The sequence below is a fragment of the Columba livia genome, chromosome 1 (assembly GCF_036013475.1).
Source record: "Columba livia isolate bColLiv1 breed racing homer chromosome 1, bColLiv1.pat.W.v2, whole genome shotgun sequence".
NCBI lineage: Eukaryota > Metazoa > Chordata > Aves > Columbiformes > Columbidae > Columba > Columba livia.
The window spans coordinates 171,662,211-171,683,733 of record NC_088602.1 but is presented as its reverse complement, the minus strand read 5'-3'; the positions used below and the strand labels follow the sequence as shown (position 1 = coordinate 171,683,733).

The 21,523-nt window shown below is 40.7% G+C and overlaps 1 protein-coding gene across 1 annotated transcript in view; it reads left to right on the top strand.

The window, feature by feature from the left end:
- EP300 (E1A binding protein p300) overlaps nt 1–20,796 on the top strand; it is a 62,850-nt gene extending 42,054 nt beyond the window's left edge. The window contains exons 19-31 of the mRNA XM_065046350.1: nt 76–164; nt 2,670–2,750; nt 5,187–5,243; nt 6,659–6,736; nt 7,830–7,897; nt 9,367–9,517; nt 9,799–9,945; nt 10,315–10,428; nt 12,161–12,326; nt 12,983–13,147; nt 15,188–15,349; nt 15,798–16,079; nt 17,390–20,796. Coding sequence (XP_064902422.1) covers nt 76–164; nt 2,670–2,750; nt 5,187–5,243; nt 6,659–6,736; nt 7,830–7,897; nt 9,367–9,517; nt 9,799–9,945; nt 10,315–10,428; nt 12,161–12,326; nt 12,983–13,147; nt 15,188–15,349; nt 15,798–16,079; nt 17,390–19,630 — 3,801 coding nt within the window. The 3' untranslated portion in view covers nt 19,631–20,796. The remainder of the gene's footprint in view (nt 1–75; nt 165–2,669; nt 2,751–5,186; nt 5,244–6,658; nt 6,737–7,829; nt 7,898–9,366; nt 9,518–9,798; nt 9,946–10,314; nt 10,429–12,160; nt 12,327–12,982; nt 13,148–15,187; nt 15,350–15,797; nt 16,080–17,389) is intronic.
- Nucleotides 20,797–21,523: the final 727 nt, after the last annotated feature.

Genomic DNA, 21,523 nt, shown 5'->3' with positions numbered 1-21,523 from the left:
TGGGTCAGACTTGCTTCTCGTGGAGAGCAAGTGAAAATGCATATGAGTACTAAGGCGATCCATTCCTCTTTACAGTTGGAATTCTCACCGCAGACTTTGTGTTGCTATGGCAAACAGCTATGCACAATCCCTCGAGATGCCACTTACTACAGTTACCAGAACAGGTAAGGAAAATTCACTTGGTGAGGTTTTGTGCATGCTGTGATCGATCTGTTAAAGGCATGCATGTATTTGCATATACACCCTCTTCATATGTGTACATGTTTGTGTTTTAAGGTATAAATATGCTGGAAGTGCCCTTGAGTGGTTTACCTTGTGTGTTAATGATTTCTTTTTGCACAAGTTCACTGCAGCCTTTGCTCTTCCTCTTTCATTTGCAGAAACATGATGTTTCACTAACTTCTCATCATGCAGTTAATTAAATCTTCAGTTATCTAGATCTAGATGTCATGTATACAAGTTTTTGCTTCCTACCATGCAGCACTTTTTCAATGCAGAACACTGACTAAACTATACAGCAAATATATTAATGCCTGTAATATATATTATATATATTATATTTGGCAAGTCTTTGTTTTTCTTTGTGATGTTAACACTGTAGAGCAAACTTGCTTTTGTGGTGCAAATCTTCATTGGAAGATTTGTGTATTCAGATTTGAGTAGATTGATGCTTGTTCTTTCACCCTAAGTTTCCTTAGGGGATTTGTCTTGAAGTAGCTGTCAGCAGCAGCTCTGTAAAGTGCTGTCACTTCTACAGCTCTTTTGATTTTTTTTTTTTAACTTTTTTTTTTTTTTTACTTGGGGTTTATTAAAGGATTTTAGTTGATTTCTTTTCTGAAAGGTTTCTTGCTTAGGCATCTCTTTGCCAGTTGGGAAAGTGAGGCAGGAAGAAGCAGGGAAATAGATGCTACAACACTCCTACATCCCCTGGCCTGTCCGCTGAATGCATCTGTTAGAGCAGAGGGCTGGTTACCTGCAAATTGTCATCTCTGTCGGTTTAGTTGCTGGTCTCCATTCTTTCCAACACCTTTAAACAAACAAAAAAAAACTCAGACCTCAAAACAAGGACACAGATGTGAACATACATGCAAAACTAACAAAACCACTCAGGCTTTTACCTGAAAGCCAAGATAATTTTGAAATAATTATGGTTTTCTTAAGCACCTTCTCAGGTGAAAGAGCTACAGGAGTTATATCTTAACTTTCTTATGCTTCATAAAGGTTTACAGCAGTTAATGGAGGTTTTAATGAGTGGAGAAGTAGAAAATAAGCTTTATTATCCCACAATAATTATTGTACCTTTAGATTTGCATGGTGTAGAGCTTTTTGTATCATAAGTCAGTATCTTCTACTCATGTTTATCTCTAGGCAAGCACTAGGTGGACCAAAAGACTATTATTCAAAAATCTGACCTGATTTACACGTTTTCATACATTAGAGAATGTTTGGTGCCTACATGTGACTTGTAAATTATGTTATCTGCACACATGCATATATGTCTATAGACTGAAATGTACAATTCCAGAAGTACTATTCTCTGCAGTATCTTAGATGAAAACTGGTACAAAGGGTTGAGAGATCTATTTTTTCAACTTAACAGCTGCTATAGTTGTAGTTTGTGTCTTTACAACAAACTTGTTTGAATTCTTTTTTTTTGACGTCTTGTGCCCTCAATTAACATGCCTTAGAAACAGAGGCCACAGCTTAACAACATATTGGAGGGCTCAGGTAGAGTCTTGCATTAATCACTATTGTGTTCAAGTGCAAATGGAAACTTTCTCTGTAATACTTGCTGTATTGATACCTGCCACATTCTCACCACTGGGTGAGAATTTTATCAATTTAGAGTATTATGTGTGTTGTTAACATCAGGTATTGAGTTAACATACAGTTTGGTGGTTCTAAAATTATTGTAAGATTTTGAGAACAGATACTCTTGTTCTTTAAGCTTCTGATGTTCAGCTTTCCCTTTCAACTGGGGGAGAATCCTGTGGCCTTTCAGCATGTATACATTTAAGATTGAGGACTGTCCCTCTTCCATTGATCTGCCAACAGAAGTGCTGTGCTGATGTACAAGTCAGAGTAGCAGTTCTTGCTTCCTTCTGCTCTTTCCCCTTTCTCATTTTAACTCTTTGCTGTATGTGGCATGGATTATTAAAATAAAGAGGGTATAGACATGCTAGAGTGGAATACTCTTGTTTAATTTGCTTTAATCATTTGCTGCTTGTGAACCTATTTGAGAGATTTAATGCTAATCTGTGCTTTGCCTTGGCTTTCTGCTGTGTGTTGTCTTGTCCTGCTTCTGTGTTTTTGTTTTTGTCCTGCAATCCCTGTTTCTTTTTTCATGTGTTATTTTTTTTTCTCCTTCATGCCTGTCATTGTCTGCACTTGGCTTTTATCGCGGAAAAAACAAACAAACAAACAAACCACACACACAAAAAAAACCAACCAACCAAACAAACAAAAAAAAACCAAACACAAACCAACCAAACACAATGTTGGGGGCCCATAAATCTGCATCATTGAATATACTTGTCGCTGTTGATGACATCCATGCTCTCTGCTCCTGTCCCTTCCTTGACCTGCTGTGATTGGTGGCTCCGTTGCTTGACTTGGGCTATGTTGTGTGGATGGAGCAGTTCACCAAAATATGGCCTTTTTGCTGACAGGTATCATTTCTGTGAGAAGTGCTTCAACGAAATCCAAGGGGAGAGCGTTTCTCTGGGAGATGACCCATCACAGCCTCAAACGTGAGTTATTTGTGTTTGCATTCATAAGCTGTATCATGGTCTGCAGTACTTTCTCAGAGGGAAGGAGTCTGGTTTCAGGTAGCCCTTGCTGTATGCAGTCTAGTAGAAGGTGGACCAGATATTATTTGTGAGAGCCTGGACTTGTGCTGTAGATTTGGTTTTTTCTTCAAAATCTGGACTGACTGAACTATAGCATAAAATTAGCTCATAGTGCTTAAAATTGCAACTATACCAATGGAGGGGAAAGAGGAGAATCACTTTTTTCTGAAGAAAATGTGCAAGTATTCTACTGCAGAAAAATAACTGTGCCTGCAGGCAGGTAGGTGACAGACATAGTTTGAAATGTACCATTCTGTTTATAGACTGGCTATGCTATTAAACCTGTATTCAACTTCAGATTGTTTTTATCCAAATCAGAACCAGGCAACCTCCTTTTGCCATACAAATATCTTACTGTTGGAGTTGCCATCTACTTATGAGAAATGCTGTATAGTTGTTAAGGAGATCACAGTAAAAGTCTTTCCTTCTGCTGTGTACCTTCCTCACACCTTCCAAAAAAATGCTGAAACAGAATTTTGGGAGAACAGGGAAGCCTTTGAGGGACAAATGAGTGCCAAGCTGTTACTCTTTGAGCTGTTGAAGGAAGCTCTTTGGGGGATGGCTTTGCAGGAACACTGCACAGAGAAGCAAGTGGGGAACTTGGGAAAGTCTGAAGCCAGGGGGAGAGTTGTCAAAGGTACTTAGACAGTGAGTTAACTTTCACTGGAAGCAGAAATTGTCTTTAGCAGTGTGTTACCACATCCTGGTTGCACTGATGGATGTATCTAGAACAGTAGTGAAAGAATGCCTTTGGGCTTGGGAAGATGTAAGAGTACATCTGCCTTTCTGGAAGGAAGAAGGAAGAAATAATGTTCGTATGGTGGTCAGTACAATGGGCCATGTCTCTGTGGATAGTATGGATTACTACTGCAGTAGAATCGAAGTCAATATCGTCCAGTTCTGTTAGTATGAGATGTGGGATATGAAGTGTTTACATATGAGAAGTAGCTATATAAATATAAATCTGTGTATAAATAAACTGCAAATATATACAGGACTATGTGTTTTTATTTAGCTGCTAGGTGTACGGTCTGTCTTGTACACCAAGTTGGAATGGTTTGCTGCAAACCTTTGAGTTGGGGTAGAAAGTATCATAGAGTGCTTTTGATTTTTATGCCAGATCTGGAAACACATATGCTGGATGAGTTTTAAACTTTTTAATACTTTTTTTTTCAAAATGATCAAAAGCTCCTTGAACACAAGCAATGCTAAGAAGATACTTCCAGCTCCTGGTGTCCTTTTTCAGAGCTGGTTTAAATGCTTGGTAGTGAAAATGAAGACTATAGGCTGCACATGAAGAGCAATTACTCTTCTGAATGTTCTCACCTGCTTACAGGCTTTCTCTTAGGAAATTATTTTAGTGGGGCATACAGATCCTGTTCCCTTCCTCTCTTGCTACAACCTGTAGGTAAAATGAACAAAGGCAAAAAAAGATTAGGAACACATATGTCAGGTCCTGCTTACAGTTCTACTCACCATATTGTAGTAATAGCCTGAGGTAACTGAGAGATTGAACTATCCTCATTTATCTGATAAGGAGCTTGAAGTATTCTGCAGGTGGCAATATTTAGAATAAACACTGAAATAAAAGGATAGGGAGGTTAATGCACCTCATGCAAGTTGGATTGAGTCTTTGTCATTGCTTCCCAGAGCCGTGTACTTGATCTTCTCACATTATACAGCACCCTCTTCAGGGTGAATTCTCAGAGATTTGGGTTCTTGTATGATTGTTCTGGACTATTTTGAACCAGTTTGGTGTAAATATACCTGGGACCTCACTGTCAAAAAGGTGGGATTTCTATCCTTACAAATGCTATAGGTAATATAGTGTAGAGTAGTTGCTGGGCTGGGATTACAGGGTTTGGAAGCTGAAATTCAACCTTTGAAGTTAATCTAGGAGGGAAGGTTAGGGGAATCTGAAATAAGACAATCTACCTTTTTTGGTAATCAAAGATAATGGGAATTTTCTGCCTTCAGAATATCAGAGAGGTATATCAAATAGTTCTTTCACTATGAAATACAGATCAGACTGGTCCAAAACTTGAATGTCAGCCAGTTTTACCACTTATCCTGTAGTAAAACTGAATAAGGAAGCAAGGTGGTTCTCTACAAGCTATTGTCCCATAGAAAATGCTATTTTCTGTGGATGGAGTCAAGGGTAGCATATACTTCAGTTGTCTGTCACTTTGGGAAATACAACTCTTTTCCTTGTAGTGCCCAGTGAGTGTTTAAAAGATCTGCTTGCAAGTTTTGTCGTGGCGTGTGGATATATGTGGTATGGCATGAAGGTATGTTATCTTGTGTTAAAACTGAGTTTTATTGCCTGTTTCTCCATAGCACAATAAACAAAGAACAGTTTTCAAAAAGGAAGAATGATACACTGGACCCTGAACTGTAAGTAATGCCGCCACACTTTGAATGATCCCCATTTTGTTATAATTATTTTGTAAAAGACATAATTCATTCACCATCAGCTTTGTTTTTCAATGTTTTCTGAATTTCACGTAGCTCTGTTAGCTGGCAGGGGCTGCTCTGTAAGCAGCATTTCTGACATTCTGTGCTGAGAACCCAAACCACCACAGCTGTACTTGAGAAATATGTAACACTCTATGCATGGGCTAAAATTATTGCATTTAGTTGTCTTGAATGTGGATTTGACAGCAGGATAAGTGTAGATAATTCTGCTTTGAAACTCTGCTGTGGCAAATGCTCAGAACTGATTTGAGTCATTTGGCAGTAGTTCTTTGGGTGCTGTTCACTTTTCTAGTTGTCATATTTTACAGGCGGCTGTAGTAGAAAAAGTTGTTAAATTTGAATCAGCTGGTTCTTCTACACTGCTCTGGAAGCAGAACTGTAGACATTCAGTAAGGTTAAGATGATGGTGACTCAGTTCCTTTTCTAGATATTCCTGAGGGGTTTTTTTTGAAGCCACTTTATGTGGTCCTGCAATATACACCTGTGTTGCTATCCTGCAAACATTACCTTTGTTCTCAGATGAATAAGCAAAAAGGATATGTATTCTTCCCACACCAGCCTTCTAAAACCATGAGGAGTCAGCCAGTTGTACAAGTGCTGTGAGAAGGAGAGAATAGTACCTTGATTCATAACTTTTCTTTCCCTTTTTTATAGTGAAGATACAGCCTAACACTAGAATACAACATAACTCACAGGATGATACCATATGCCCCACATTAAATGACAGCTATTCAAAGTCTGAGACTCCAACAGACACTTGCAAAAGGAGTGAGATTGTCCTGATAGATTAAACAACTTTTTTTGTTATTTTGCCAAATTATATTCACCAACATCTGTGAAGCAAACCATAGTGCTTACCTCAGTTGTCCCTAAATCTCTACTAGTCTTCTGAAAGTGGCTTTGTTGCTTCTGTTTTCTTCCTTCCCGCCTTTCTGCAGTTATTCGCAGTGTACCCCAGGCTTCAAGCCAGCTATTTTTCCGGGTTCTTCACTTCTGACACCTGTGAATCCATTTTCCTCTCTTCATTATAGCAACACGCAGTGTACAGATTTTATCCTTAGAAGGGCTTCACTTGGAAAAAAAAAAAATTAGTGAAGTGGATGGCAGCGAGGAAACCAAATTGTAATAGTAATGTGTCCCTGCATAGTCAACCTGACTTTAGCTGACATTCTTAATTCATTCTGGAGGGTGTTTTCAGCATAGATGTGCCCTCTATGTTAAACAGGCTCAAAAGCCTAAATTCTAGAACTCCTCTGGTAGAATATTACAAAATATATGAGCAAGTAATGATACTATTAACCTTGCTTCCTTTCCCCTTTTTTTGCCTTCTACAGGTTTGTTGAATGTATAGAGTGTGGAAGAAAAATGCACCAGATCTGTGTTCTGCATAATGAGATAATTTGGCCTTCTGGGTGAGGAATTTCTACTTCTTAATTAGTATGTGATAGATTTACTAGAGTTAGTGCATAGACTTTGTTATATTTCCTTATATATTGGTAACATTCAAAACTGTCTAATGGAAGAAGTTGCATTCCCACCTGAAAATATTGCAGAATCTATAGGAGAACGTCAAATTTAGATGTAATATCATACTGTGTGTGTGAAGTTGTTCCTAATCTTGAATGTTTCTAACATTTTTTTTGTGGAAAAGGACCCTTCAGCCTTATGTTTCAGCCTTTTATGTTTAGGGATACTAGTCTTGCATGAAAATGTTTTCAGTTCTGGTAACTATGTCATACTGATCTGTTTTTTGTATAAATTATATTGCTTTGTCATCATAAAAAAAAAAAAAAAAACTGAAAAATTTAACAGGTGGATTCAGTTTTTTACCTCAGTGATCAGATTAAATCTGAGAAACAATCTAGTCATCTTTAGATACTCCCTAGTTTTTGATCAACATACTGGGGTTTCTTCTGATTGCTTTAAAAGCTTTTCTAAAGAGCTTATGAATTTCATGTATATAAAGCTCTGTAAGAGCTTAAATGTTCCCTTTCTTGACAAGAAAGCCGTGACTTCTACCATACTCTTGTCCCATCCATTGCTGCAGGCAAGGGTAGACATCCTGTAACTGAGGAAGAATCTGCCCATCATTTCATGCTACAGTGTACTCGGGCGTTTAGAACGAAATCAGCCTTTTGCTTTGTGTTGCAGTATCTCATAGTGATCAGAGACAGCAGTTTGAGACTATTGGTTCAAGAATGCTTTAAGCAAATACTGTTAGACCTGCCAGCGGAGACCCGGTTTCCTGGGCTTGCAGGTGGTGACATGGGTGACTGACAGGAGATGCACCCCCTGGAGCTCAGATCCTCCTCTGCAGCTCTGAAACAGTTGGGGCATTTCTGCTGGCACTATTCTTTGTGCCATCTTTTATTTCAAATTTTGGTTAAAGGTATTTTCCATACCAGATAAAGTCTGGTGAAAGATTTTGCTTCTAATGGTAAGATGCTAAGGAACTTTATGGTCTGACTTGAGGTGGGTTTTCACTTTATCCTGTTTTTGCTTCAGCTTTGTCTGTGATGGCTGCCTAAAGAAAACAGGACGAACCAGGAAAGAGAACAAATTCTCTGCTAAAAGTAAGATTCTGACACTTGCTCCAACAGATCTTAAATAGTTTAAGAATGGGGAAGAGGTGGCTTTTATGCTCTTTTTGCATTTATTTCTGTTTTTTCAAGATAAAGGAGGATACTTGGGTCAGTTCTGAACATCAGTTGTGTGATGTTGAGAATGTTTGCTTTCACAGGTGTTATCGTGGGTAATAGTCTGTTGTAGAGGGTTAACGTACTGTTTTAGAGCACCGCTAACACAAGATACTGCAATTGAGACAAAAGGATGTGTATTAATAGCATTGGGAAGTAGTCGCTGTGTGACTGCAGTCTAACTTAAATTTGTGATAACATGTTTCAGCCACTGTGACTATTGCTGCTTTTAAAAGCTTTGATGGAGGTAAAGATTGTGTCACCTGGTGCCAAAACTCTCTATAAACATTTCCTCTTGATCAAGGCAGCTGATTTGAAGGTAGTGTAGGAGGAAATTTGTGCAGTTGTTATCCATCTGTTCTATAGACAAAACAAGTCTTTCAGAAGCTTCTTTGGTTGGTGTACTTCATACAAATAGTGAGTATTTACATTTCTGCTAAAAAAAAAAAAAAATAAAAAAATAAAAAATCCCCAGCCAACCAATAGCAACAAGATTCAGCAAACCATTCAGTGAGTGGTTTCAACATCTCAGTTTTTATTCAAAATCCCCAAAATCAAAACTCCCTAGATTCACCAAGAATACAAGAAGAATGCAAAGGTTCTTTTACAGTTTTTATTGGTTTTTGTTTCTAGCAATCTTTGTGTTGCATACTTTACTTAGAATAGTGATGCTTTACTGAAAGGTATCAAACTGGAAAAATGAAAAGTTGATTGGCAGATACGTAACTCTACCAGAAGTAATGGACAGCAATGAGGCAGGCCCTGTTGCACCAGAAGGCTTAAATCCCTTTAAGTTTTAGGTGTTTGTCCACTCATGTTATGCTTGTACTTCTTTTGCATGAAGATTGTTTGAAAATGAGAGATTTCTAAACTAACTACATTATTTGCAGATACAGTTGTATCCAGTTGTTCTATTTTTTTGAATGTATTCTTTTGCTTAAGTGGAGAGACTAACTGAGCTAGTGTGGCTTTATAGACAGAAAATACTTCCAAATGCAACATCTGCTCCTGAAGATACGTCTGCGAGCAGTGTTTTGTAATCCAGTTTAAGTAATTTAATAGCTTCTATTCAGGAGAAGACTTAATTGTGATTGACTTTTAAGACAGAAATTGGGTTGAAATACTGATTCTTTCTTCATTTAAATCATGTATAAACCATAAATGTGCCTGCAGGTGAAAAGCAGCTCACCCTGTCTAGAAGTGTTAAAGATAAAGCTTTAATTTATGATAACACTCTGCATGCATTAAGAGTCAGTTTTAATTTAACATCTGAATAGAGAAATCACATTTGAACCATTTGGTTTTGTAGATATATATAGAGAGTGAGCTGTATTTTTCTTCTGCAGGGTTACCAGCTACAAGACTTGGTACCTTCTTGGAGAACAGAGTCAATGATTTCCTAAGACGACAGAATCACCCGGAGGCAGGAGAGGTTACAGTCAGGGTGGTACATGCGTCTGACAAAACTGTTGAAGTAAAGCCAGGAATGAAAGCAAGGTATGTTCTTTCCATTTCTAATTTTGCTTTCTTGAATTTAAGCCTCAAAACCTCATCAATGTTCTTGACAAACAGGTGTTACAGAAGCATCTTAACTTGTTGTGATGAGTGTTGTCCTTTTCATGGTAAAAAGTGAATTACTTATGTTTAGTTGTCTGTAAGCATTTGGCTTTAACAATGATGAGGGCTGCTGTAAGTGTAATTTTGTCTTTACTTGGTGACATATATTCTCTAGCATGTGAATATCTTTGTTATTCCCCTTTACCCTCTGTAATCTGCAGGTTTGTAGACAGCGGCGAGATGGCTGAGTCTTTCCCTTATCGAACAAAAGCGCTTTTTGCCTTTGAGGAGATTGATGGTGTAGACTTGTGCTTCTTTGGGATGCATGTACAGGAGTATGGCTCTGACTGTCCTCCTCCCAATCAAAGGTGAGGAGCTGCATGAAAGTTTCTTTTGATACTGTCTTGGTTGGGTGAACCTTCTGAAGTTCTGTTGGCAGTGTTGCGTATGTGAGGACTCAGTGCTGTCAGCTTCTGCAGGGCATGTGTGGGTTGGTCTGGCTTTTTACTGGGGATGCTGGCTGGCAGACGGCAATGCCCTAAGGATCAGTTGTCAATATTCCACAGGAAGGGGTTGGATAGTTTTAGAGATAAGGCTGGGATATCAAAAGTTTACTTTCTAGAGGTAAATTAGGGTCAGAGGCTTTGAAGACTGCTATTGAAATGTATAAAATAACATGAATAAACTTGTAGAACTACTTTGAAATCTCTGCTTCTCACAATTTTTTTCTTTTTTAGGCGAGTGTATATATCTTACCTTGACAGTGTTCATTTCTTCCGCCCTAAATGTTTGAGGACTGCTGTCTATCATGAAATACTAATTGGATATCTAGAATATGTCAAGAAGCTAGGGTAAGTCTTTTTAAATGTTTTCTTCTGTGCAGCATTTGTGCTAGGTAGTACTTGTGGCAAATGAAATTACTGCATCCTATTGTGCAGAATATAGTGCCGAAATATCAACTGGTAATAGAATAAATTTGCAACAATGTGCATAGTTGAGAAGGAGAAAAGATAAAAAGATTGCAGGCTTTTCAGGCCAGACTTATGCTTCGGATAGTTTAGGTTTCCAAACTTATGTAAAATTTCCGTAAGTCTAAGTAGAAAAAGTGAAGCTTTTTAGCTGCATGGTAAAATTTTGCTGACGTTGTTGATAGTGCTTTCCTTGTGTAATGCCACTGCTTTAATCAGGTCATTCCTTTGGGCTGGTAAGTAAGTTTTTAGCCATGTTTATGAGGAGAAAGGTGTGTTCTGTCTGTACTGATTAACACTGTAACAGCTGTGTAGGGCCACTAAGAAATTTCTAATAGAAAAAGTAGTTTAAATGGTGAAAAACTGGAAAATTAGACTAGAAAAAGGAGACTATACTTGGGACAGCACAAAAGAGAATACAGAACAACTGAAGAAAGGTAGAAAGTAAACGACCATGATTACTTAAATAGAAAAGGCAGTAAGCATCTGTTGTCAAAGGTATCTGGTGCAGCTTGGCAGAGAGTTATTAGTCCAGAAATTAAGCACTATGTTTAGAGTAGGTGCATGAGAAAAATAAGGGGAGTCAAGAATGGAGGTGGGTGGTACTGTCTTCAGTACCTCAGTGAGATGATATATTCTGTAGTACTTCAAAGGCATATGTTTGACTTCTCTCGGCTTTTTTTATTGTGTATTTTCTAGCCTGTGAGTCTGTAGAATTGGTGCAGAGGCCTCAAGCCTCAGTTGTACTTAATGCTGTTTTTTGTGTTAATGGCTGACATCAGGTTCTCATTTTGGGAAAACAATATTGGTCACGCAGTATCATCTCTCGCTTCTCAGGCAGAAGGAATGACAACTGGCTGCAGTTCCCAGGGTTTGGGGAGGGTTCTGCAGAGCTGTTTCTCAACATGGCAAGGATGGTTATTTTTCTCTAACTTGAGATCCGATTATTCCTCCTACTGGAGTTCTTTTCAAAAACTAATAGAGAACTAAGGATGGAGAAGTGATATTGTGGTATTATATTCTCTGCAGCTGCTACTATTTGGATGTCATCTGTCTTCATAGTGCTTAGATTGTGCACCCAGTAGCATAGGTTGACAGTGACTTTATTCTCAGATATAATTGTGAAAACTTTTAAAACTGATCCTCAGAGTTAAAAAACAGAGGATTTACAGTAGGATAATGAATTGTGTGTTTAAGTAAATCTGGTTTTAAAGTGTTGCTAGATAATGAATGACTGCACTATCTCAAGGAAGAACAATTCTGGCTTTTACTACTGAAACACCTACTCTCCATCTTTCTCTTAAGTTAATTGGGAGGTGGCATTTGCAGGTCTATATCAGGCTTTGATTTTTATCTAGACTGGAAAACATACACAGTTTGTATAAACTACTCTGCATATAGTACTAAATTAAAAAAAAACAGTGAACGATGGTAATACTGTTGCATGAATGAAGATGGAATGAACACTAGAATTCAAATCTTGGAGAGTTATAATTATTGTCCGTCTGCAACGTCAGCCAACTTTGTGGTGGCTCCATCTTGTGGCAGAGAGAAGAGCAGGCTCGAGTATGAATCATCAGAATCCACATGTACTTTTTTTGTCTAATGGTGCTAGGTATACTACTGGTCATATCTGGGCATGCCCGCCTAGTGAAGGAGACGACTACATCTTCCATTGCCATCCTCCTGACCAAAAGATACCCAAACCCAAACGACTGCAAGAGTGGTACAAAAAGATGCTGGACAAATCTGTGTCAGAGCGCATAGTCCACGACTACAAGGTTGGTTAAGCATATATTTGTGTTGGAGTAAGGTGTGTTGACTGGTCTTGTCTTGGTTTCTTCCTTGCCTTATGCATTGTGCCCGATTCTTGGAGTTTACTCTGTTAGTTTTAAGTTAAATTAATAATAAAAATTTAGAGTGTTAATGTATCCTTTTCAAAGCATGTAGCTTCTGAATCATTCTACCAAGAGGTTTGAAATGATTCCTTAGAACAAACTAAATTCTTGAGGAATACTGTAAAAGAGAGCAAGTCGCATTTCATTATACAAAGAAAATATATGGAATCCCAAATCTTCTGGTGTCAAATTAGGCTGCTGACACAGTTAGAAGTATGTAGAATCTTAGGAATTATCAGGGCTTCAGCTGGTGTTGACAATATAGTGATGATATTATCCCACTTGGTAAGTATACATATTGAAGTCTAGCAGATGGTAATGATATATTTCTTCAGAGTGGGAATATTTGAAATTTTGATGAACTGTCTGTAGCTGATATGTTAAATATGCGCTTAGAATATGCCCTTATAAAATTAATTGAAATACTAAGCTCTCCTTTGTTTGATCTGCTGGTGCATTTTTTTTATCACTCACTGAAAAGGTTGACTTGACTTATGTGACTTGTAATAGTGGTAACCAAGTGTGTTGCTCTTTTTCAGGATATATTTAAGCAGGCAACAGAAGATCGTCTAACAAGTGCAAAAGAGCTACCTTACTTTGAAGGGGATTTCTGGCCAAATGTTCTAGAGGAGAGCATTAAGGAACTGGAGCAAGAGGAAGAAGAACGAAAGAGAGAAGAAAACACTAGTAATGAAAGCACGGATGTAAGAATGCTTCTGTTGTTTCATGATCTAATGTAAAATTTGTGATTATCTGTGGCTAATTTAAAAAAATGAGGGGAAGCCTAGGCACTTCGGTTAACTGGCTTTTTCACTTTTCTAGCTTCATTCTAATATACATTTGCATTTTATATTTTATGAATTAGAGCTGTTAAAATACAACTATGCTGCATGTGTGTGAGCTGGGGTTGTTCATATTGCTATAAACCTAATTACCAAAGTCAGTGAGATTGAAACAGCTGCTCGTTAAATATTTTGCTGCTGAAGTCCAATTATTATGAGTGTTCATGCTGCAACCCCAGCCTGACTTTCATAAGCTTTTTCCTTAAGCTTTCACTTTCAGACAGTGGGTCTCTTCTTTCTACCTTAGATGTTGTAATACGTTAGCAGAACGTTCTGAGGAAGTAACAGAGCGCTGTGATTTAGTAGTTTACTCAGTATACATTTTTTAGTAGAAGGCTTCAAGATATTTAAGATCTGAAGCACAAAATACTACTGAGTTGTTGTGGGGCTACTTAAACTAGAGAAATTTGCTGGTATTGTGCAGTTTTTTTGAGACCGTGCAGCTACTGTGCTTTCGCATTCCACAAAGAACAAAAAAGGTATGCCTCTTAATTCAGTGGTAAATTTGAAAATGAACAGATGTGGAATTTATGCATCTGCCCATCCTTTGATCTTACGAGCTTCTATGGAAGAGGTGGTGAATCCACGATGAAGTTAGTAGTTTTGCTCGCACAGTGGTACTTGTTAGTTAACACTGTTGAAACACTGCTGCTTCATCACTTTATCAGATACTAGGTTTTTGTTGGGGTTAAGAATTAATCTTTGGATCAAAAAAGTTAGGTTTAACATTAAAACTAGAATTTGTGGTTCTCCTGTTCTGTTCTTAGCAATACCTCCTTTCAAAGATTTTGAATAAACTAAGTGCAAGTGTGACCTGGGAATCGGGCAATTTGATATCAAACTTGCATTAACTAACATCTTACTTACAGTATTATTTAAAGGTTTGGTTTGCACTTGGCATAGCTGCAAGTTCTCGTCTCTCTAATATACCAGAAGCCAGTTGTGAGGAATCATGTAGCTCTGTGTGTGAGGTCGGTCAACACCTAGTTGTTCCTTCACAGCAGTGTGGCCCCAGAATCCAGCAGTGGGGGAAGCTTGCAACATATTACTATTTAACCTTTATTATTAAAAATACTTTTAACTCTTTACTGACATCATGTTTCACTTCTGGAAAATGGGGCAATAACAAACTACTATCAAATGAAGTGATAGTCATTCATGTTTGCTGGACATTTCCATCCTGACAAAGTTAAGCTTAGGAAAAATCCTTATTTGGATAAGAATTTCTTTGATCTTTGACCATCATATTCTGTAGTGGTTTGAGGGTCCCTCTGAGAAGCACAGAGAGAAATAAACTGTTCATTGCTAATTTATTTTGATTGAAATTAAGCTGCCCCATTTTGTTTGACTGTTGCAGGATATATGACAGGAGGAAAGTGCATACTAGCAATTGCACTGCTAATGCCTTTTGGACTCAGAACAGCAGCTTCATATGTAGTCCATTAAAAAAATAAAAATAAATCTATCACATCTGTAACAAACTAAATCTAGATGGATTAAGTGTTTCTTACCTCTTGTTAGTGCAGTATCAGTTGTACTTTTCAGTTATTTTTAGTTCTGAATGGCATTGAGAAGCCGTCTGCAGAACCCCTTTGTGATTATCCAAGAGGTTCTTCAGTGTTTAACTATAGCAGACAAACAAGCTTTGATAAGCATTTCCCTTGCACCTCCTGAGAACTTATGCTTTTAATATTCTTAAAACTATGTATTGCTAATATTGCTGTCTTCTGGAGTGTTTCTAATGGAACTAAGTTTATGCTTCAAGGGGACCCTGGTAAGTGTCTTCGGAGTAAATTATTGCGAAGTGTGTTTTGTCCTGCAGTTCTATAACATATGAAAGTAATAGAATGCTGATGTGGTGTGACTTAGATACCTGACATAAAATGCCTTTAAAATTAATAGGTGAGCAAGGGAGACAGCAAAAATGCCAAAAAGAAGAACAACAAGAAGACAAGTAAGAACAAGAGCAGCTTGAGTCGTGGAAATAAGAAAAAGCCTGGCATGCCCAATGTGTCCAATGACCTCTCCCAAAAGCTGTATGCCACTATGGAGAAGCACAAGGAGGTAAGAGTTGATAGAATGACAAATATGTATTTCATTTAAGTAGAGAGGTGTACAAAGCATTGATACTTCAAACAGAGTTGTGCCCTGCACGTTACACAAGTTTAGCTGGAGAATTGAGTGGCATACCAGACAAGTACCAGTAAGTCTGGGCACTCTTTGCTGTGAAGGCAGTGGGGATAAATACAACTGTGCTCATACAGAAGTTCAGGAGTCTAGATTGTTACAAGTTTCACTGTTCAGTCCAGTGCTCCTTATGTAATGCTTCTGAAGAAGGTGAATGTGCAGCGTACACAGAGGTTTGAAATTTCTCAGCCCTTACAAGCACACCACCCTGGCAGCATGTTATTCAAGTGTCAGTTGATCCTGGAACTGTAGATTCTGTATGATGAAGTTTGACAACCAAAACATCCTGGTAAGTTCTGGCATATTAAATATTTTTACTTTTCAGGTCTTCTTTGTCATCCGTCTCATTGCTGGCCCTGCAGCCAACTCCCTGCCCCCAATTGTTGAGCCTGACCCTCTCATTCCTTGTGACCTGATGGATGGGCGTGATGCTTTCCTGACCCTTGCTAGAGACAAGCACCTGGAGTTCTCCTCGCTACGAAGGGCTCAGTGGTCAACCATGTGCATGCTGGTGGAACTACATACCCAGAGCCAGGACCGCTTTGTTTACACCTGCAATGAGTGCAAGCATCATGTGGAGACCAGATGGCACTGCACTGTTTGTGAGGTATGCTTGGTCGTACTTGTGTCTCTAGTTGTGTCCCTATATCTTTGTCCAGAGTGCTTTACCTGAACTAACTTCTCATTATTAACTGATGGAAAAAGATCCGTACAGCTCATCCTCTGGCAGTTCAGAAAAAAAAGGAGAGGAAATGATTTCTTTAGCAAGTGATTCTACTTATGTGCTGCTTGGTGTGATTTTTGTCTTCTACTTTCAAGCTGTGGAGACCTGAAGTACAATTGTGTTTGTTGTAGTTCATTTAAGGTGCTGGTACCTGAGCAGTTGGGAACTGTAGCGATTGCTTGAGCTGTAATGGTAGGATCAGCTAATTTTCCTGAAGAGCAATGCATCCTTTTTTATTCAAGGGTCGGAAGTGTTGCACTGCAGTATTTCTGTATATAGGGCTCTCAGTTGGTTTACTGGCATAGAGGTTTTGCTATGCTAGAAGTCAGATTCCTGTACTTGGTTGACTTTTCCACTACCCTGTTGTCTCTCTGTAGAATGCTGCAAACAGCATTTTTGTCTTCAGAAGTGTTTGTAATCCCAGTGTGTTTGAAGATCAAGTCCAGCAGTCTGCATCAATGCTGAGCCCTCCAGAAGCTGAACTAACCTTGACTTGACTTGTAACTTCATTTTTTAGCTTGCTGGAAGTAAATGATTGTCTTGGATTCAGTTCTGAAAAGCTCTGCTTAAAATACTATGCTCCCATTTCCTCATATATACTAGAAAATAAATTCTAGATTTCCTATAGATTAATGAATCCTGGGGGTTGGATCAATTATTGAGTCCAACCTCTTGTGCTGTTGCTTTCACAGAATGTAAATGCTGTTCCGTTCTTCTGCCCAGGACACTTTGCTGCTTTAACTCTTCTGAAAATGCAGCTTTCATTCTTTTTTTTTTTTTTTTTTTTTTTTATTGGTATCTCTCCTGCAACTCTTGCCCTCTTTTTGAAGCAGAAGCAGATGGGCAGCTATTTGTTCCTTGCCTTTTTCTTTTCCATTCCTGTTAGGAAAGAAAGAGATTTTTCTGTCCCAGCTGAATGATGTGTGACTTGTTAGCTCAGAGCTAACTTGTTTTTCAAGCTATATATATTTGTGTAGATTTCAGACACCCTTGTGCCCACACACTTTCCCTGGCTATAATTTAGATTTATTCCTTCTCTAGTACCTCAATATGGCATGAAAGATTGAATTTTTCCCTAGAGCAAAAATTTGCTGGAACAGACCGGGAATAACTTGCTGAGGTGACATGCCATCATTTATTTATCATATGGGGTTTCAGGAACCCTGATAACTTTTCCTTCATTGTCTTTCCAGGATTATGACCTGTGCATCACCTGCTATAACACTAAAAACCATGACCACAAGATGGAAAAACTAGGCCTTGGTCTAGATGATGAGAGCAACAACCAGCAGACTGCAACCACCCAGAGCCCTGGTGATTCTCGGCGCCTGAGCATTCAGCGCTGCATCCAGTCCCTGGTCCATGCCTGCCAGTGTCGCAACGCCAACTGCTCACTGGCATCCTGTCAGAAGATGAAACGGGTTGTCCAGCACACCAAAGGCTGCAAACGCAAAACCAATGGAGGGTGCCCCATCTGCAAGCAACTCATTGCTCTCTGCTGCTACCATGCAAAGCACTGCCAGGAGAACAAGTGTCCCGTGCCCTTCTGCCTCAACATTAAACACAAGCTTCGTCAACAGCAGCTCCAGCACCGCCTGCAACAGGCACAGATGCTCCGAAGGAGGATGGCAAGTATGCAGCGGACCGGTGTGGTAGGCCAGCAGCAAGGATTACCCTCGCCCACGCCTGCCACCCCAACAACTCCGACAGGCCAGCAGCCTACAACACCGCAAACCCCCCAGCCCCAGCCTCCGCCCCAACCTGCCTCACAGCCTCAACCTGCGCCTCCCAACAGTATGCCCCCCTACACCATGCCAAGGACTCAGCCCCCCAGCGCTGTGTCCCAGGGCAAGGCAGGTGGCCAGGTGACTCCTCCAACTCCACCCCAGCCACCTCAGCCACCAGTTCAGGGTCCTCCTCCAGCGGCAGTGGAAATGGCCATGCAGATCCAGCGGGCAGCAGAGACCCAGCGTCAGATGGCACAGGTTCAGATCTTCCAAAGGCCCATTCAGCACCAGATGCCCCAGATGCCGCCGATGGGAATGAACCCTCCACAGATGGGCAGAGGTCCCGGTGGTCATATAGATCAAGGAATGGGGCCGGCAGGGATCCAGCAGCAGCCACCGTGGGTGCAGGGGGGCCTCCCCCAAGCTCAGCTGCAGCCAGGAATGCAGAGGCCATCCATGATGTCAGTAGCCCAGCCGGGTCAGCCGATGAATATGGCACCTCAGCCAGGGATGGGTCAGGTACCTGGCGCTGCGCAGCCCAAACAACCACCTCTGCCCCAGGCGGCCTTACAAAACCTGCTGCGGACTCTCAGGTCTCCCAGCTCACCCATGCAGCAGCAGCAGGTGCTTAACATCCTTCACTCCAACCCTCAGTTGCTGGCCGCTTTCATCAAGCAGCGGGCTGCCAAGTACGCGGGGTCCCAGAACCCCCAGGGGATGGCGGGTCAGCCCGGCATCCCCCAGGGTCAGCCGGGCCTCCAGCCGCAGCAGGCCATGCAAGGGCAGCAAGGAGGGGTGCACCCCAACCCAGCCATGCAGAACATGAACCCCATGCAAGCAGGGGTGCAGAGGCCCAGCATGCCCCAGCAGCAGCCGCAGCAGCAGCCGCAGCAGGCCATGGCCGGGATGAATCCTCAGGCGCAGCAGATGAATATGAATCACTCGGGGATGGCTCCCCAGTTCCGAGACCTCCTGATGAGACGGCACCAGATGATTGAGCAGCAGCGCCACCAGCAGCAACAGCAGCAGCAGGGAGCAGGACCAGCACTGGGACCGGGGATGGCCAACCACAGCCAGTTTCAGCAGCCCCAGGGTGTCGGGTATCCCCAACAGCAGCAGCAGCAACAGCAGCAGCGAATGCAGCATCACATGCAGCAGATGCAGCAAGGAAACATGGGACAGATAAGCCAGCTCCCACAGGCCATGAGCGCAGAGACAGGAGCCAGTTTGCAGCAGGCTTTCCAGCAGAGGCTACTTCAGCAGCAGATGGGGTCCCCAGCTCAGCCCAATCCTATGAGCCCCCAACAGCACATGCTCCCCAATCAGGCCCAGTCCCCACACCTCCAGGGCCAGCAGCTCCCTTCATCGCTCACCAATCAAGTGCGTTCTCCGCAGCCCGTCCCCTCACCGCGGCCCCAGTCCCAGCCCCCCCATTCCAGCCCGTCCCCTCGGATGCAACCTCAGCCTTCTCCGCACCACGTCTCCCCGCAGACCAGCTCCCCACATCCAGGACTGGTAGCTGCCCAGGCGAACCCCATGGATCAGGGGCACTTTGCCAGCCCGGAGCAGAGTGCAATGCTTTCCCAGCTGGCCAGCAACCCTGGCATGGCCGGCCTCCATGGTACAAGCGCCACGGAACTGGGGCTCAGCTCTGAGAACTCAGACTTGAATTCAAACCTTTCACAGAGTACACTAGACATACACTAGAAACATTGTAGCATTTTGGGAGCAAAAAATAAAATTTAAAAAAAAAAGAAAAGAAAAAAACTTATTTTCTCAAGACTTTTTGTACTGAAGACGATTTTTTTTGAATCTTTCTTAGCTAAAACAACATTTTTCCCTGGAACACATCTGAACTCTGCAGCAGTAGTTTGTGGTTTTAAAAACAAACCGACAACAAACCTGAGGGACAGTAGAGTACAAAGAATATATTTTTGTTATGGCTGGAATCATAACCAGTCCTTTTTCTTGTTTTGTTTTGTTTTTTCCTCGTGTGCGTTGGGGAGGTCGGGGGAAGACGGTGGTCTTTTGGCTGTTAACCAAAGGATGCTCTCCTCATGCCTCCAATAGGTTTTATTTTTTTTTAAATTAATGAAAATATGTAATATTGATAGTTATTATTTACTGAGGCAGATGGTAAACATTTTCCCTATTCTGGTTTTTCTCCATGTCACTGCAAAAAAACAACCAACAAAACCCAACACAACACAGGAGAACCTTTTCGTAAAACTGGAGGACAAAAGGGGTTAATGTTGCTTTAAAAATACATTACATATATAAATATATATATATAAAAATAAATACCAATCTTTTCCTCTTTGGTTGGAAATATGTCCATTCTTTGAAAAAATGTAAAAATATTAAATAACTCAGTCCCCTCCTCAAGTCTACTTTTGTCCTCCAAGATTTTCTATACAAGAGTCTGAGCTTAAAAGAAACTTCAAGTATTAAAATAATTTGTACATGTAGAGAGAAGACAACATTTTTGCAAATACACAGGGGCAGCTGCCAAATGGATGTAGTATATATATTGTGGTTTCTGTTTTCTTGAAAGAATTTTTTTCGTTATTTTTACATCTAACAAAGGAAAAAAAAATAAAAAGAGGGTAAGAAACAATTCCAGCGGGATGATTTTAACCTGAGAAAAAGTCCCTGGGGTTTCTTCTTTATGCTTGCTTTCTCTCTCCCATGCCCCTTCCCCACCCTCTTCCACTTTCTGTAAAACTTGAAAATAGAAAGCAAAAAACCCTCAAATGTTGTAAATCATGCAATTAAAGTTGATTACTTATAAATATGAACTTTCGATCACTGTATAGACTGTTAAAAATTGATTTCTTATTACCTATTGTTAAATAAACTGTGTGAGACAGACAGCCTGTTTTTAATGTTTCCCTTCTCTCCCACGTCTTGCTTGTTCTTAAAATGGTGGGGGTAGCAGAAGATACGCTATTTAGACGTCGGAGAGCTATTTAATGTATATGACTGTTTTAAAATGCAAATCTCTAATAAGGGACGTGGAGTAATAATTAGTCTTCTAAATGGACGCTTTTGGTACAACTCTGCCTTCGCGTTTGTTCCCGGCATGTGTCTTACCAAAGAAACGAGGTCTGACCTCAACAGTTGTGCCAGTCAGCTCTGCCCACCCTGCTCACACAGCCCGGGAGCAGCTGATCTCCAAAGGACCTGTTTTTGCATTTTGAAATGAGAACTATTGTTTGGATATGTGATATTAAAAGATCCTATTTCGCTTGGAATATATTGTACACCTTTTGGCGCTGAAGCGTGAGCACGAGGTAAGCTTGCGGGTGTCCCACAGACCCTGCACTGAGATGGCGCGTGGGTGCCCTGTCACCCTGTGTAGAATCCGGTGATCTGCCAGATGTAGGGTGTGTGGGGTCAGTTACTGTATATTATATATATATGTTGGGGGATTTCCTGAACATAAATGCTTCAGCTGTGGAGCACGTGTAGTAAACACAGTTGTGTTCTGCCCATCACCACGTGCACATGGAGCTGATCCCGTCGTGTAAGAGCGTGTTGTGCACTGGCTGGGCAGCGTATATAGAGCTGGTCCATTGGGGGCTTCCCAAAATACAGCCT